The sequence below is a fragment of the Nelumbo lutea genome, chromosome 1, assembly GCF_056320005.1.
Source record: "Nelumbo lutea isolate HS-2025 chromosome 1, American lotus-T2T, whole genome shotgun sequence".
Lineage (NCBI taxonomy): Eukaryota > Viridiplantae > Streptophyta > Magnoliopsida > Proteales > Nelumbonaceae > Nelumbo > Nelumbo lutea.
The window spans coordinates 198,758,653-198,775,314 of NC_142684.1; the positions used below are offsets into that span (position 1 = coordinate 198,758,653).

General features: G+C 37.7%; 1 protein-coding gene across 2 annotated transcripts in view; it reads right to left on the bottom strand.

The window, feature by feature from the left end:
- Positions 1 to 6,246: 6,246 nt before the first annotated feature.
- Positions 6,247 to 16,662, bottom strand: part of MAP1A (methionine aminopeptidase 1A) — a 32,250-nt gene continuing 21,834 nt past the window's right edge. For both annotated transcript variants that reach the window (XM_088962141.1, XM_088962142.1), the window contains exons 10-18: positions 15,355 to 15,406; positions 15,189 to 15,230; positions 13,595 to 13,656; positions 13,400 to 13,498; positions 11,619 to 11,692; positions 11,446 to 11,515; positions 11,189 to 11,254; positions 11,012 to 11,100; positions 6,247 to 6,941 (exon numbers count right to left, since the gene is read on the bottom strand). In XM_088962141.1, the coding sequence (XP_088818267.1) occupies positions 6,864 to 6,941; positions 11,012 to 11,100; positions 11,189 to 11,254; positions 11,446 to 11,515; positions 11,619 to 11,692; positions 13,400 to 13,498; positions 13,595 to 13,656; positions 15,189 to 15,230; positions 15,355 to 15,406 (632 nt within the window). In that variant the 3' untranslated portion in view covers positions 6,247 to 6,863. The remainder of the gene's footprint in view (positions 6,942 to 11,011; positions 11,101 to 11,188; positions 11,255 to 11,445; positions 11,516 to 11,618; positions 11,693 to 13,399; positions 13,499 to 13,594; positions 13,657 to 15,188; positions 15,231 to 15,354; positions 15,407 to 16,662) is intronic.

Below are 16,662 nucleotides of genomic sequence, written 5' to 3' on the forward strand. Positions count from 1 at the left end.
AAAACGTAACCTTCTCATCCCTCAACACTCTTAACTCTTCCCACGCCCTGCACCATCTATATAATACGCAACCAAATCCCTTAATTTTTCAAAAAAAAAAAAAACAGCAAGCTACCCAACTGAATTTTCAAATTGGAATCCCACTATAACACTACTCACTTTGTATATGCTGATAATAGAACATCTAACTTGGTGACTTGGAAAATTTTCATGTGGTAAAGTGGAGAGATCAAAAGCTATTTTAAATGTCTCCATCAAATCTCATCCAGGTAATCTACAACTAATAATAACAAAATCAAAAAAAAAAAAAAAACTTGAACTCAGGAGTAAAATGCAGTTGACTTTTACTCAATAAAGAGTTTCTGAGGAAAAAAAATGCTCAATAAGGGATAAAGACGGAGTCAAAGATTAAAGTTCCATTCAGTATGATTGTCAATTTGATCATTCCATGCAACAGCATAGCACATCACTTGGGTATCTCAATGATCACTTGTATATTTTAACATGGAATGAAATTGGGGTTTTGTTCTTGTCTTGTTAAGTAACATTTTCCATGTCCTTCCGACCTTCAGTAATTAGAAATATGATTTGCTAACTCCTCTTTGGTAAAGTGAAGTTGATCTTCGGTATTTCAGCTATGTTGTAGAGTTGATCTATTTGCAGATAGGTCAAACTTACATCAAAATTGAAGCATAAGGAAGATAAAATAGTAGAGCAATTTACATTCTGATTCCAAGTACTGAAGTTGGGAATTGTTTTGTGTCTTCACTCATTGGATGTATACTTGTTGGAGATATCAATGCCAATAAGTAATATAAACATAATTACTGATCCAGATTCTAAGCTTTCATTATACTGAAATAGTCAATGAATTTCCAATCCAAGGAGAATATTCACGAGACAAGCTGATACTTCAAAGAATCAAGTCTTACAATAGTGTAAGTGCAGAATCGGATTATTTTATGAGTGCCACATTTCTCTTTTCAATCAATAATCCTAACTATTCTTCACATATTTCAGCTAGTATGATGATTCTTTTCTATGTTTTGTTCAAAAAAATCAGTTTTTGTTGTTCCATGTGAAATTCTGACTACAGCAGACAAACACAAAGACATGTTTTAAAAATGTGTATTTATGTTGGTAAAAGAAGATACACCAACAAATAATTAGGGGTGTTTACGGGTCGGGTTGGGTCGGTTTGAGTCATTTTTTTCAACCAATTCGACTTAGTTGGTTTACTCATTAGTTAAACCGAAACCGACTAACCCTAAAGCAAAACCGATCCAAACATGAAGGGTCAGTTTGGGTCGGTTTATTGGTTTAGTCGGTTTTTATATATATTTTAAACTGAAATATCTATATCTAAATATCTATTTATATTTAAGTTTATTTCTTTTTAGTTTTTATGCAAAACCAAAATATATATTTAATTTGATTATTATTTTTATGAAAAACTGATTTTTTTGTCAATATATATTTAAATTTATACAAAACTGAATTAAATATTGTACCATTTTATTATATTTGTATTGGCTTTATGTTTTTAGTTTTGATCACAAATAACCAATTTTTTTAAAGTTCAATCAAAACACAAATAAAATATATCAACATTTAACATATAGGGTAGGGACTAATTAATAATTACTTAAAAATATAGAATCGGTTTGGTTCGGTTTGGTTGGTTTGATATTTAATGTGAACATCCCTACAAATAACAATTGCTTACCAAAGAAAAAGGAGATAGAGACACTATTAAATGAATACACCATATTTCTTAAACAGCTGCCCCAGCTAGTTACTCTGTTTTTACTGTAATTCTTAATCTAATTCCAACCATGCCTATGTTAATCTTTTGCCTACTCAAGCTTTTCTAGAAGGATGACAACTGATGTAGGGGTATCTAGCTGACCTACAGATCTTGACACGTGGCATTGGCCAGATGCACCTCGACCGTCCTGTGGATTCTGACATGTGGCATCAGCCGAATGCATCCTGACCATCCACCATCAACCACTTCCAATTGCCGCCACCTACTCCTAACTACCCCTCTTCTAAGGCAACTCCGACTATAAAAGGGGCTCCCACATTGAGGTAAGGATACAAAGACTTAAGCTCTAAGTTTCCTCTCTTGCTTGGTTCGATCCCTCACAGCTCTCGGCTAACTTGATTGTTAGAGTCTTTACCCCTAGGATAACTCTCGGGGCCTCTAACGCCTTCTTTCTCTTAGAAAGTTGGATTGTTGTTCTCAGACACCATAAATTATGTTGTTGCCCTCGGCTCCTTATTTGGTAGCAAAAATTGGCGCCACCTGTGGGAACGTCTTCCAAACTTTCCCTAAGGAAAACAAATTTGAATTAATCAACTAGTGTCTCCGAAATGGATGACAAGAAAGACCCCACTCCTAACATTCAGAACTTAGTCACGATCGACTAGATCGAGCTGGTCCTAAACAGGCTAGACAACCTGGCCCAGTGTCTGGACAATATAGGGTGTCCGACAGGAGAATGGTCACCCCGTCGGAAGCCACGAACAACATGGCGAGCAATCCACCCATACCCCGTTGAGCCAACGCTTAGGGGGCCGAAAGGGGACCCCTCAAAGTTCGATAGCAGCAATCAATGGCTTGCAAGCTCCGTTCCAAGACCCCTCGACTTCCCAACCAAGGGGGCAAACCCGTAAAATCCCACACTGAGTACAAGAACCACGGTCAACAACACTGTTGTGCTGTAACCAACCGGGACGACAGTGGGCGCTCATGCTACTACAGTCCCCCTCAGGGGTGAGAGGTCAGTGCCACGCCTCTCCCTACTGGTTTTTGACCTCCACGACCTCATCAACGATCGCCATGCCCACAAGGCTCAGGACGTGTCGGCGTCCGAGCACTCCATAAATAGGGCCAGCCCGTCCTGTGTGAGAGAGAATCACGACTAAACCGAAGTGTCGATGCCTTACATTGACTAGTGCCTTAAAGATATTCAAGTGCAGATTGGCACCATTCAAGATCAGCTTCGACAGGTAAAGGACAACCGAGGTGACGTCTCTGCCAGTTGCCATGCCTCATTCACCCGGATGGAGGCCTTTGTGGATTCCATCATCTCCGAGCCCCTCTTGTCGAATTTCAAGGCCCCGACACTAGAGATCTATGATGAGAGTACAAACCCTAAGGACCACTTGGAAAGCTTTAGGGCCCTCATGCTCATGCACGAATACTCCGACGCCCTCATGTGCCGAGCCTTTCAGGCCACATTAAAGGGAGCAACACGCCGGTGGTTCTCGACATTACTTCCACACTCTATCGATTTGTTGGAGCAATTCAAAGATTCTTCCTAGGTCACTTTGTGAGCAGTCGATGGTGTCAAAAAATCGTCATCTCCCTGATGTCCATCAAGCAAAAGTGTGGGGAGAGCCTTCGGGACTATATGAAAAGGATCAACGAAGAAGAGCTCAAGGTCAAGGACCTCGACCCCTCAGTCTCCATGCACACGGCCATCAGTGGCCTCCGACCTGGACCCTTCATCTGGTCCTTCTCCAAGATTCAATCGAGTTCTTGAAGAAGGTCTAGAAGTACATCACCGCCAAGGAAGCCGAAGCCAACAAACGCCTCCAGGATCTGGAAGCAGGGCCTAGTGAAAAGAAGAGGATGGGAAGGGATGACCACGGTGACTGCCCTACTAACAAGGGCGGTGAGAAGAAGCCATTGACCCTTTTCTTCAGCAAGTACGCACCACTAAACTCCTCCTGAACACACATACTGATGCGAGTAGTGAAGGAGGAATTCACAAATTGGCCAACCAAGTTGAAGCAAAACCCGAGAAGGGGGAACCCCTAATAAGTATTGCAAGTACCACCACAGTACCGACCATGACACTAAGGACTGTTACGAGCAGATTGAATGGGTTGGACAGTCCAATAAGATATATTACATTGAACAAATCCAGACTTAATGGTGATTGATTGACCTGATCCATTTGTAATGGATTTATATTGGACTGGATCTAATTAAATGTTTCTCACATACAGAACATGGTGGTTGGCATGTGAGGCATAAGTTAGAACGCCAGGAATTTGAACGGATTGGATGGTAAAGACATTGAATTGGGGCAGCTCAGAATGGCCTGAATTATTCAACAGTTTGGATTGGACCTGATCCATCTGTAATGGACTCATTGGGCCCAGTTGGGTTGGATCAATATCTTGTCCATTGACAGCCCTACCCCTGCACAAAACATGCCAAACCTAGGGCTGTTTGATTAACGGTTGAAGCAGAAGCTGCTGGACTGAATGACTTTTGCTTCATCTTTTAGTAAATGCAATACTTAAATAATAAAATATTCCGATATAGTAACCTACCCAACTTCAGCTTCAGCCATTAAGGAGCACACAACATACTTTAAAACCTTATTCACTAAGGCTATGTTTGATTTGAAGGAAAAAGTAGGGTAAGAAAAGAAAAGGCAAGGAAACCTTTACAAACTTTATATAGGTTTTGATATCTTTCCCTTCCTTTCCCTATATTTTCCTTCAAACCAAACATAGCCTAAAAATCAAAGTTATAAACTTCTCAATTCAGCCATTTCAACTGCTATCAAAAGTGTAGAAAAAAGAAGGGTAAATTTCTTAAGCTATTCTTATGATTTAGCTAATTGACTATGTACCCTTACTATGCACATGACCTATATCAAAACCCAATATTACTCTCATCCCCTGAGGCCTAAGCCTCCACTCTCTCCATTCTCATACCTCTCTCTCTCTCTCTCTCTCTCTCACCTCCCCCTCTGCCTCTGGTCTCTCTCCCCTTCCTTATGGAGACAGACGATCGAGTCGACGAGCATGCGCACGAGAATGAGAAGAGCGGTTTTCAATCCGACACGGAGACCAAAGACAAGGTAGTGACCATTGAGCAGCTACAGTACAAGTTCGCATTGTTCATCTCTTTAATCTTGCAACGAGAACAGGGGTGGCAACTGCAAGTTCTCTCTCCGATCTCTTCTCTCTTTTCCTCTTTTTCTCTCCTTCCACTTCTTTTTCTTCTTCCATAGAACATAGATTTGAGCACCTGCAGTACAAGTCCGAGTATTGGAGAACAAAGAGTCTTTGATTTCTTCTCTCTCAAATCCACAGCTCAAGAAACTCAACGCCTCCTTTCAAACTACCAACTACATGAAACCGGAAGTTGCAAATTGAACGACATTATACAGCAGGGGCATGAAACCGGTTTCAGCCGGAAGTTGCAGTAGCACCGCCTCTGCTTCATCTCATTCCACCTCTTTACCTTTGCCGATGACTGCCTGCCAACTAGTTTTGGCTATGCCGGTTCCACCAGCCAAAGAAGGAGAAGAAAAAAAAAAGAAGAGAAAGTGAGAGAAGATTGCCATCGCCGCTTCTGGTTCGAGCAGGTCGGTGATGAAAAGTAATGTAACTCATTGCAGCGACACTCTCTGTTTTCGTTCAAAGAGGGGTCATCGCCGCCGCAGATTTAACTCATTGCAGTAGCGAATTTGAACACGACATAATGCCTTCTCTCTCTCTCTCTCTCTCAATACCGACTTCTCTCTTTCTCCCTCTCTCCCTCATCTTCCCGATATTTTTTCCCACCCCTTCCCTCATTTATTTTTGCATTTTGGATCATTGTTCACCATCATCTTTAAACTCCCGAAGTTAAGCTAGACATCATAGCGACGACAAATCATAGATTCTCCGGCAGGCAAAACAAATTATTTCCTCACTAAACTCTGTTATATCCCCAATCGTCATTGCCGCTCGAGCTAGTAGTCGATGATTGAAACTGATTGAAATCTCTCCCCTACTCCTCTATCATCCTTTGTTCCCATGTTGGCATTAATTCTCCATCTCAGGCTACATTAGGTTAAGTTTACTCTCGTTACTAACTTGGCATTCATCAAATCCACACCCATGGTTCACAACGTTCAGCTCTCACAAGGCCTCTCCTTTGCTTTATCCGCCATAAAATCCATACAGACAAAGGGGTTTTCATTGTTGTCGTTTCATCCCTTTGCTTTCTCTGCCATCAACTGGACAATGTTCATTGTTGCTGATGTAATCAATGGGGTTTTTAGGTGCAAAAGTGATGGGGATATAAGTTCTGAGATCGCCTAAGAGCCACTGAGTTCAGCGTTTCTTTCCCTTTTTCCTGTTTTACTTTAAAACTTGGAAGAAGAATGAAGGGTAAAATAGTCTTTTTTGTCTCTGTTAACGGACGGTAACTGTAAGAGAAATATTAATCAATTGTGAGAAACAGTAGAAGTAGCATTAATCAATTTTCAAACACTAAAGGTATACATAATCAATTAGCTAAACCACGAGGGTAATTTAAGAAATTTATCAAAAAAAAGAACTTATCCAACGAGAGCAAGACCAACACTGTTACCTCCATTAACTTGAGCTTTCCAGCGCACATTGCCGTACAGAATAGTGCAATTCCCAGGGCAGAAAAGATGGTAGGAAAAGTGTCACATCATCATTTGTCACATAGTTCAAGAATGAGAAAAACACGCATCTCCAATTTTATTTTAAGATAAATTACAGATTGGCCATTCTTCGACAGTGGTGCATACATGTCTCAATGGTTAAAACAGCAGTCGCAAAATCTTGGGATATCATACTCAAACCCAATTGAAGAACATGTAGCTTAACAGCCCATTGATCCCAATTGCTCCAAGAGTTAACGCTTGAATCCTACAAGCAGGTGATCTATGATGTGAAATGGACCCATCTCTAATCACTACTTGCTTCATTTGAAATGGTGCCAATCCATTCTCTGACATGACTGTATCATTAAGAGCTGGTTTCAGTCTTATCCGCCGATTGTAACCTACATCAAACTGCTACTGAGCTTGGGGTGATCATGCACTGAGCCAAGGGAACATCTTGGGCGAACTAGGCAACCGTCCTGTAAGAACTTCAACTCCAGTGTCTGTCACCTGCAAAACAAGATCTGGGGTAAGTAGTACATTCAAAGTGCCCCATCTCTTTAGCAAAAAGTCATAGTTGTTGAACAAAACAATTGAGATAGTATATCTACAAATCAAAGAGACATGTAAAAGTTTAGTTGCTTGGCGTCTTGAAGACAATAAAGAAATCAGTGATTCAACGGACATGACTCTCATTCAACCCATGTCGAGAGCTTTCACGTACAAGGGAAATTTTTGAAACCAGTTCAATGAAGACACTTCATGCATCTTATATCAAGGCGAAAGGGACTGTATAGCAATAATTTTAGGCATAGCATTGATCAAAAATCACAAATACAAGGGTAGCTAGCATAGATCCATGATATCTTGTTTCAAAACATGATACCAGCGTATATCTTTTCAAATCACATATTTATAATTGTTAATTATAAGTATCCATTATTGCGAGATTTAGCAAAGTGCCATATTAACTATATTTACAATCAGAATCTCGAAACAAAAGAAGAATTTATGGTTGTAAAAACGAGTAAAATAAAAGGCAAAACAAAAGTATAACCACTTGGATTTTTATAGCCTATATACAATGAGTACGACTTCTATAAATTCGTTTTTTACAATCACTATTCTAACCACAAAATACAAGGCCATTAATTCATTTTGTGCAAAATGATAATTCAAGTACAAATGATATTTCGAGTGGAAAACCTTGTTGTATTCTAAGGTGGTTTGACGTTGACTTAGACCTTAGAATTCAAAGAGTGAGATTATGCAAGTTTCAGGAAGAAAACATAAAATTTTCGACTTCTTGCTTAGGCTGAAATGTGGGGACCCTGCCATGCAAATATCTAAGCATCTTTTGGGGGCAAAATACAACTCCAAGACCATCTGAGACCCAATAATTGACAGGCTTGATAAGATATTGGCATCTTGAGAAAACAGGTATCAATCAAAAGGTTGCTAACTCACTCTTTTGGCAAATGTACTCTCAAGCTTACCAAAATACTGTATCTCTTCTGTTTTCTAGAAGTGCCAATGTAGCATACATTTTGGAAAAATCAATTAGGGCTTCCTGTGGTGGACTGGAAGAAAATATGCTCACCTAAAGCTGAAGAATTATCATTCTGGTACAGTATGCTATAGTTACTGCTTAGTAGACAAGAGCCCATCTCATCTCATAGAGATTCAAGAACAAGGCTGTGGGATCCTAAGGGAGCATTCACAACTAGCTCAGGCTAAACAACAACAAAAATGGCCCCTTTCCTTGTAAAAGTGTATGGCAATCAGCAGCACCTTCTAAAGTTAGCTTTCTGGATTCAGACTGCTTGTTGTAGATGCCTCAGTTGACAACCATGATAAAGGAGGAATGGACCATACAACAACCACTTGCCTTTTATGCTCCCAGGCAGAGAAGAACCCTATCAGCTTTTTCATTCATTGTAAAGTGGCTGCTGCAGTTGAGAGGCATCTCTTGGAGACTTTCAAGGTGCAATTATTGTTTCTTGAGACCCAAACAACATAAGGTTGGCAGTTAAGGGTCTGAATAGAGAAGGAAAACTCCTTGGGCTTCACAAAAATGACAGCATTTGAATTACACTCTTCAGTCTTCCCAAACTGGAAAGAGTGCAAATACAAATATGTACGGTACAAAGCCTTGTATTGTGTATTTCTATTCTAAACCTGTAATTGCACCGTGCATATCTGTATTTGCACTCTTTCCACACTGAGCCTTAAGCTCAGTTTGAAAGGAGTACGAATGCAAATATGTAGAGTACGAAACCTTGTATTTTGTATTATTTTGTATGTATTTGTATTGTACATATTTGTATTTGTACTCCTTCCAAACAGAGCCTTAGGCTCAATTTGTTTGCAGTAGAAATGAAATTTGCAATATACACGTGGGAGTGCAAATGGGATGAAAGCAAATTATGGTCGGATTTAGAATCAAGTTCAACTTTGTTTTGTTTGTTTTTGACAAGTAAATAGGAAGTAGAATGATGTTATCCCTAACTTTTTTCAAAGAGAATGAAGGTAGGAGAAAAGTTTTTGTTTGGGAGGATTAAAATAAGAAGCAAAATGATATAATCCCCATTCTGAACCATCAACAATTGTCCAATTATAATATTCTGAGTTAATTAACTATTCCAACTAAAACTTTTGGTGGAAACTGAAGAGCCTTATCACCTCACTTATGCCTATCCAGAAACCTTCTCTAGTTGGTTGTTACTCGTTAGTCTTCAATATATATAAGGAGGGTGAGGGAGGCAGAGACTCAGCCACCCATTAAATCCAGTTTCTGCCCCTTTCTGAACAAGTTACCCAATTAAATAACAAGCCAAAAACAGAGGAACCCCAGCTGTAATGTACAGATTCGTACACATTGTGCACTTCCCTCTCCCTCTATCTCAAATGTGAAGAAAAAGTAAAACCCAAGTACAAAAGTAATCTAGCAGATTCATGCAATCAGGTGGAGCAGGTCTTTTATTTAATTGTTCTTGATTACTATGTTATCACAATCTAGGGACAAAGAGACCAGAGTTGTGCTGGGAAAGCATTGACATGCCTGGATTGTTGGTAAAGTTTCAGAGATGGATGTGGTTTCAATCACTGCCGTTATTTTTGTTAAGTTGTTTATGAAGGGCTGTTTCGAGGAGGTACAATTATTATAATTAGAAGTTAAAAGCTAATTATAAATTTCATTTTTTAAACGATTATTATTAGAAATTGGTTGTGTTGAAGGGAGGTATTTTGGTTTCTGTTTCACATTTGCTCATTTCCCTGGCTTTTTGTTTTTCCTTTTTCTCACTCATCTCTTGGTTTCTAAAGTGGGTTTTGGGATTTTTTTTCCTTTCTTTCCTTTTTCGTGAACATTAAGAGTGTACTGTTCCAGGAGATTTTTTTCTCTAATGCTTGCCATTTTATGTTTTTTCCTTCTCTGATTTTTTTGTTTCTTCTCAGGGTGCCTGAGTTTCTATTTGCATTCAGTATTTCTTTCTTTACTCTACTACAGTAAACTTTTAGCTGGATGAGTTTTGTTTAAGTGGGTTTATGTGGGAGTGGTAACTGACGCTTGTTTTGGGAAATGAGATTTATGAGTGATATCTATTTGCTTCCCTGTCATCTTTTAAGAGATTTGGGCATTTGGTTGGTTGATAAGAAAATTAGATGACACCTGAAGGGCATTTGTGTCCTTTCACATGTCACTTAATGTTGCTTAATGATTTTGGACTAAACTGGCAGTTTAGGAGTTCTCGTACTGCAGTAGCACGTTTTCAAGTTCAGGTACTAAACTGAGACTACCCCTAAGGTACAGGGTACTAATCTGGAATTTACCCTTCTTTTTAATAAAACAGTATCATCTGTCCAAAGAAAACAAAGGATGATACAAACTCTTTGCAGGAAGCTCCTGAGAAGCTCCACTATAAGAAGATCAATAAGCCACAAACTTGAGATCATCTATACCTTTATCCTTTTGACTTTTTGTTTTATTTTATTTATTTCTCAAACAGATAAAACAACTTGTATCAATTTCAAACAGTAGCTTAATTTCAAAAACTTAGGTGGTGTTTATGTGTCTTTTGGTCTGCAGGAAGCTCAAAAGACCAAAAATGGTCTTTGCCTGTCCGGTATCGTGTAAACCAAAAGACCCGAAGACAAGCACGGTTGACAAAGACATTACCATGCTTCAAATGAAGCTTTTGGTCTTTCCATGCTGAAAATGGCCTTCTCAGCTGTTTTAACAGTCCGGTAGACAAAGACATTACCAAACAATCTTGGTCTTTAAAGACAAGACCCAAAATCTCAGTGTGTCTTCTTGCCTACAGGGCTGTTGAAAGATCTATCCAGAAAGACTCACCAAATGCCACCTAAGTAAGCAAGAACAAAACTCGAAGACAAAAAATCATCATTGCAGTCAAATAGGAATATTCAAAAGGGAAAAATCAATGATACCAGAAAGGCATGGTACCAGAAGAGCTATGACCATTCACTTCTTTTATGAAACTGGTTGACTGGATGTAAGTTTTCTGGTATCATGTCTTTCTGGATTTATAGTTAAACCCTATTAAAAATTAAAATTTTACCAGAAGTGTGTGTTCAAATTGAGCACTGCGTTTTCCATCTGCAGTAACAGCTGTCCATCCATCAGGCCACATCCGGTCACGCCAGACTCCTATGAAGGAAAATATTTTAGCATCTATTATCAAACCTAAAAGTGTTAAATACAAGAGTCCATTATTTCCTTAAATTTCATAATGTACCTGCATTGATCATTGGTTCAATGGTAAACGTCTGTCCTGCTTTCATCACACCAACAGCTTTGTTTCCTGTCTGGGTTAAGGTTAGCAAACATAAAACTAAAGGAGATATCGCTGAGAGCAATGAACCATAATCACAATACATAATCCTAAGTTGGCATTTGGCACTAAATAACACAGGTTATTTTTCTGAGAAGATCCACAAAACAAAAGGAATATGTAAGGAAAATAATAGGCTGCTTTGTAACTTGTAAGGATACTTCCATAATGTGGAATATTAGGGGCACAGTGGAACAGTTCTCCAATACCGTGACCACAGTATGATTTCACCTGTTTTAAAAGATCCCATAGATAAGAATGTGCCAGATATTTGCTGGGTTGCTTTAAGAGAAAAGGTATCAAGTCATGATTGCAAAAAATGTAGGCATATTACCACAGAGAACCCTGACATTGAAGAATGTCGATTAATGACTTCCCCCACTTCACGAAAACGTACTCCAGGTTTAACTGAGATCAGGAAAGTACAAAGTTTCAGGATCAGTTTAAATTTCTAACTTAACAAAACTTTTTCCAAGTCCTAGATAGGCTACATGAAACTCATTCTACCATTCCACTCTGTTGAGTGCTGTTTTATTGAATGCAATTATTTAAGTTTCTACTAATAGATTAACAATTTATAATAAAAACTAACCAAGCATAAATTCCAGAAATCTGATTCAGAGACCAAGAATGTATGAATTATGAAAGTTTCAACACAAACAATAAATTATAATGCATTCAATCAATAAGGCCAGGTAATCCCCTCAACAAAAAGGAGGAAAAGGAGGGTTGGGAATTGATTCAGTTATGATGCATCACTCCTTCCAAGAATGAACAATTCCAATGAGTAATAAATATTAATTTGAAGAGGAAAGAAAGTTGCAGAGCATATAATTGAATAAAAGTGCATGATTTCTTAAATTCCAAGGCACAACACAACTAAACTCAGAAAAGCCTTATCCTAATTATTTTAGTATCATGATATCATCATCATTACAAATGCAGGGCTGATCCTAACAGCATCTAATTGAGGTGGCTGTAAAAGGTTTGATCAAGCTGGAATTAGACACTACGAGGTCCCCAACTATCTTCCTTTAATACTTGGCTTAAGTACTGCCACAAAAGGGGGTGAACAGAACCTGGAAGATTTCCAGAAAATAAGAAAACAAGGGGAAACACTACTGAAACATGCGTAAAAATGGTCTGAAATTTCTAGTGAAATGTTTAGGAAATGACCAATGGGGGTGACTGTTGAACTACTATCAGAATATTGCATAACTTAGCAGTCAGTAATGAAAAATAGCAGAAATAAAAGGAAAACAATGAGGTAAGAAGAGAAAAGAACAAGTGGAGAAGGTTATTGATGATTCAACAATGAAAAGAGAAAGTATGAACAATAAAAAATGAAAATCTACGATAATAACACAGATTCAATAACCTAGTACTCAACAAAGAAATGTATCTGTTGTAAAAATAGATCCTAATGGAATCAGCACTGCTAGATTTCTCTAAGGCTGTGTTTGTTTTTAAGGAAAAGGTAGGACGCAAACCTTGTATAGGTTTCCCTAACTTTTCCTTCAAACCAAACAAAGCCTAAGTGACAGCACCTAGAGATGTATGTCAAAAAAAACACCTAGAGATGGATTTAGCACCATCAGCTTAGATCCAGTACCTGCATTTTAATCCATTACCTATTAAACCAAATTTAAATAGGGTAAGAAGCTTGTAAAAAATAGAATGTTATACTGAAGAAGCACAAGACCTTTAGACCAACATTACCCAAGAGAAAAAAAATTTATTGTATTAATCGATAAGATCTATGCATCTTTATATCCCCACGAGAAAGTCCAACTTGTAACCTTTTTAACATATTCAGTTATGAAACCATAGGAACTGAAAGTGCCTAGACTTCCATATGCAGCTTGCTCTGATATCCTGCAAGTCATAACCTTGTCCAATGCAATGCAGTACAAAGTTATATATTCTTTAGTCTTAATTTTTCTATGCATTGTAGCTAAATTTGGAGTCTTAAGATTATGTGATTAATAGAATTTACTAATTGAAAAAAAAAAGTCATGGTGCTGAATACTAACAGCAATATCAAATGGGAAACCATTAGTTTTAATACTAAGATGAATAACAAACACGTATGTAACACATGAATCAAATGCATACCTATAGATATAGCTTTCTCCAGGCACTCGTAAGTACATTGAACCAGCTGCTTAGATGCTTCATCAACATTTCCCACAAAGTACGTCTCATTAAGATCCCCTGTATGGTTGTCCAAAAAATAGTCAAATATAAAGCTTTTCAGAACATATCAGCATGCTATCCAAATAAATTAATGACCAACATAAAGCTTCTTACCATGGACACCTTTATAATAGACAGTCACATCGACATTTACAATATCACCGTCCTCCAATCTCCTATAAGAAAAGGACTAATGGGTGAACACACCAGATGAGAAAGAAAATATTGCAGGCACCAAACAAAGTATAACTGAGGCTCCATTTTATGGATGCGTCTGGTTAAATGAGAAAGGTAGAATTGATCACATAGTTTTCAAGGCGCCAAGGCGAGGCTAGGTGACAGTGGGGGAGTGCCTTGTTGCCTAGGCAATGGATTTTTTTAAGTAAAAACCACATATCCAGGGTAGTTCCATAACCATCTTTCCTTAACAACTATCCATAATTTTCATAAGAAAATTAGAAACTTCATGTTTAAGTCTAGAAAATCAACATATTTCTGAGAAGAAAAAGAAGAAAGGAAAGAAAATTCAAAGAAGTATAGGGGCTGAACCCCTGTTTTTGTTATAGGAAAAGAAGAAAAGAAAAGGTGGAAGAAGAAGAGAAAGAAGAAGACGTAGAAGAAGAAATGTGTTGGTTAGACAAAATTTTAAGTTCTTCCCTTATTGGTTCAGATTTTGAAGACTTTGAGGGTTCAATACAGCAGTTAGCAATGTTTGTGTTGACTAAACCCTAACAAACAAGAAAATAATAAAAAGAAATTAGTTTATAAAAACAAAATGAATATTTTTGTTTAATAATGTCTATTTTATAATTATAATCACAAAAATAAATAACAATATAAAAGTATTTTATAAGACAGTACATAAAACTGCTTGGCGACTGGGTGAGGTGAGCCTCCAAGGGCACCTTGTCACCTAGGCACCTAACTAGGCATCGCCTTGACAACTATGATTGATCATTATCTGGATCAAGAGAAGGTGCAGTCTTGGGGAAACATTCTGCGTATCCTGTTTCCCCTTGCTTTGTCCCAGACTATTTGCAAGGAACAGAATAGGCAGATACTTGAAGACAATGTTTTCAGTTCCTATGTTTCTGGTTTTCCATTACAGTAGAGGTTAAAAGGGAAAGCAAATTTGATATGTCCAGCACAGATTGGAAAAAACAAATCTCAATCAATCATTCTTTTCTTGAATGTTTTTCCTTTATCCTTCTGATTGCTTGCTAGATACAATTATACATGCAACTTTTTTATTTGATGAATAATTACACATGCAACTTTGGTTCATCAGTTCAGCCCCCTCAATCCTCGTCAACAAATACATTTATGTCTATCAAAAGAAAAGACATTAAACTATTTTTTTATACTTGAGAATTATCACCCCATTGTCTTTAGGATTCAAATATTTGTACTTATTTTCACTCTCTTTCAATCTTATTTGTGTTTTGATGGTTAAGCAGAAATAAAAACGTATCAGTCATTCTTACATGGATTACACCATGCAGCACCCAAAATCAGGCGCAAAGGCCTGATCAGTTCTTTTTTTTTTCTGATCAGCAAGGGCTGAGTGGTTATTTAATCCGTAACCAGATCAGAAACCATGACTGTGGTGTCTACTATTTCTCCAAGAATTTGGGGAGCATTGTAGTATTGTTTTTCTCTTCTAACATCAATGGAATTCAATGTTATTTATTTAAAAAATAATATATACCTGGCATCTGGAATTCCATGACAGATGACTTCATTAACAGACCTGCAACCAACAAGATGAACAATACAGTAAAGAAAATCCCTTAGGTGAATGCTTTTACATATTCTTGGACAAAATTTAAAATTGAGGCTTGGTTAAATGAGACATATAGTAAAGAAATACCTACGTGCAGCAAGATTTTGGGAAGAAATGATAATTTAGTGGAGATGGGTATCCTCCTGAAAAGCCAACAAAACAGAACTTATTAGCCAAAAACATTATAGAACAGTAGCTATCACAATAAATGAATATTATTTCTAATCACAACAAATTATGGCAATAGTAAAAGATAACAGAAAACAGGAAAATGTTGAGAAATCCCACAAATTATCATATCAATAATATATATACCCATGTAGATCTGGGAAAAAGTTGACCCAACCCGAGAACCCGACCCAACCTAACCTGAAAAAACAGGGTTAGGGTCCAATATTTAGCTACTTGAATTTGAGAATGACCCCGCCCAGAAAAAACTGAGTTGGGTTGGATTGGGTCATGGGTCAACCCGCTGACCCGATTGTCAGGTTTTATTGGGACTTTTTATGCAATGTTAGAGGTTTCCACTCTTTAATTTTTATTATTTAGTCTTTACTCTTTATTGTTTTTGTTTACTCTTTAAATTGTTAATTTTCAAGCTTCTTTACTTTATTTTTGAAATTCTACGGTTAACTCCTTTAATTTTGGCATTTTCATGTATTTTCTCTTTATTTTTTAAAATTTCAGTTATTTTTTGGGATGACCCGAATTGACCCATAGGTCAACCCTAACCCGAACATTTAGGGTTAGGGTCTAGCATCTGACAACCCAACCCGAAATCAACCCAAAGTGCCTCTGGGTCTAGCATCTGACAACCCAGCCCGAAAGCAACCCAAAGTGCCTTTGACCCAACCCGAACCTGACCCAGCCAACTCAATTGCCAGGTCTATACCCATGTCTTCTGAGAAAAAGTGTTGGGACATCTTTTTCTTTGCCATTGGGATGGGAAGAATTGGTACAAAAAAGTTGTATTAGTGAGAGTGGCAGAGAGAGAGAGAGAGAGAGAGAGCAAATGCAACAATATAAGAAGAAAAAGGGCAGTAAAATATTCCATGCCTTAATACATATTCAATCTGAATACCACATGCTTATAAAGAAAATCTGTGAAGTCATTTCCCAGTTGTACTAGAGAATAAAATGTTGACAACTAAAAGGAATAAAATGTTTAAATAGGATGCCACTTTTAAATTCCTTTAGATACAGGCGAGTTGTGAAGTTTCCAATAAATGCACCCTTGTCTTATTAGCAACCACATTCCTCAACTTATTCATTCGCACTATTTAATAATTCCTTCCAATATAAACATCCTTGCAGACAGCATTATTAGCATCTATTTATACATCCTGGGTATAATACCTATAAGGAAACAAGCCTTCCATATTATCTAAACAAATGGGCT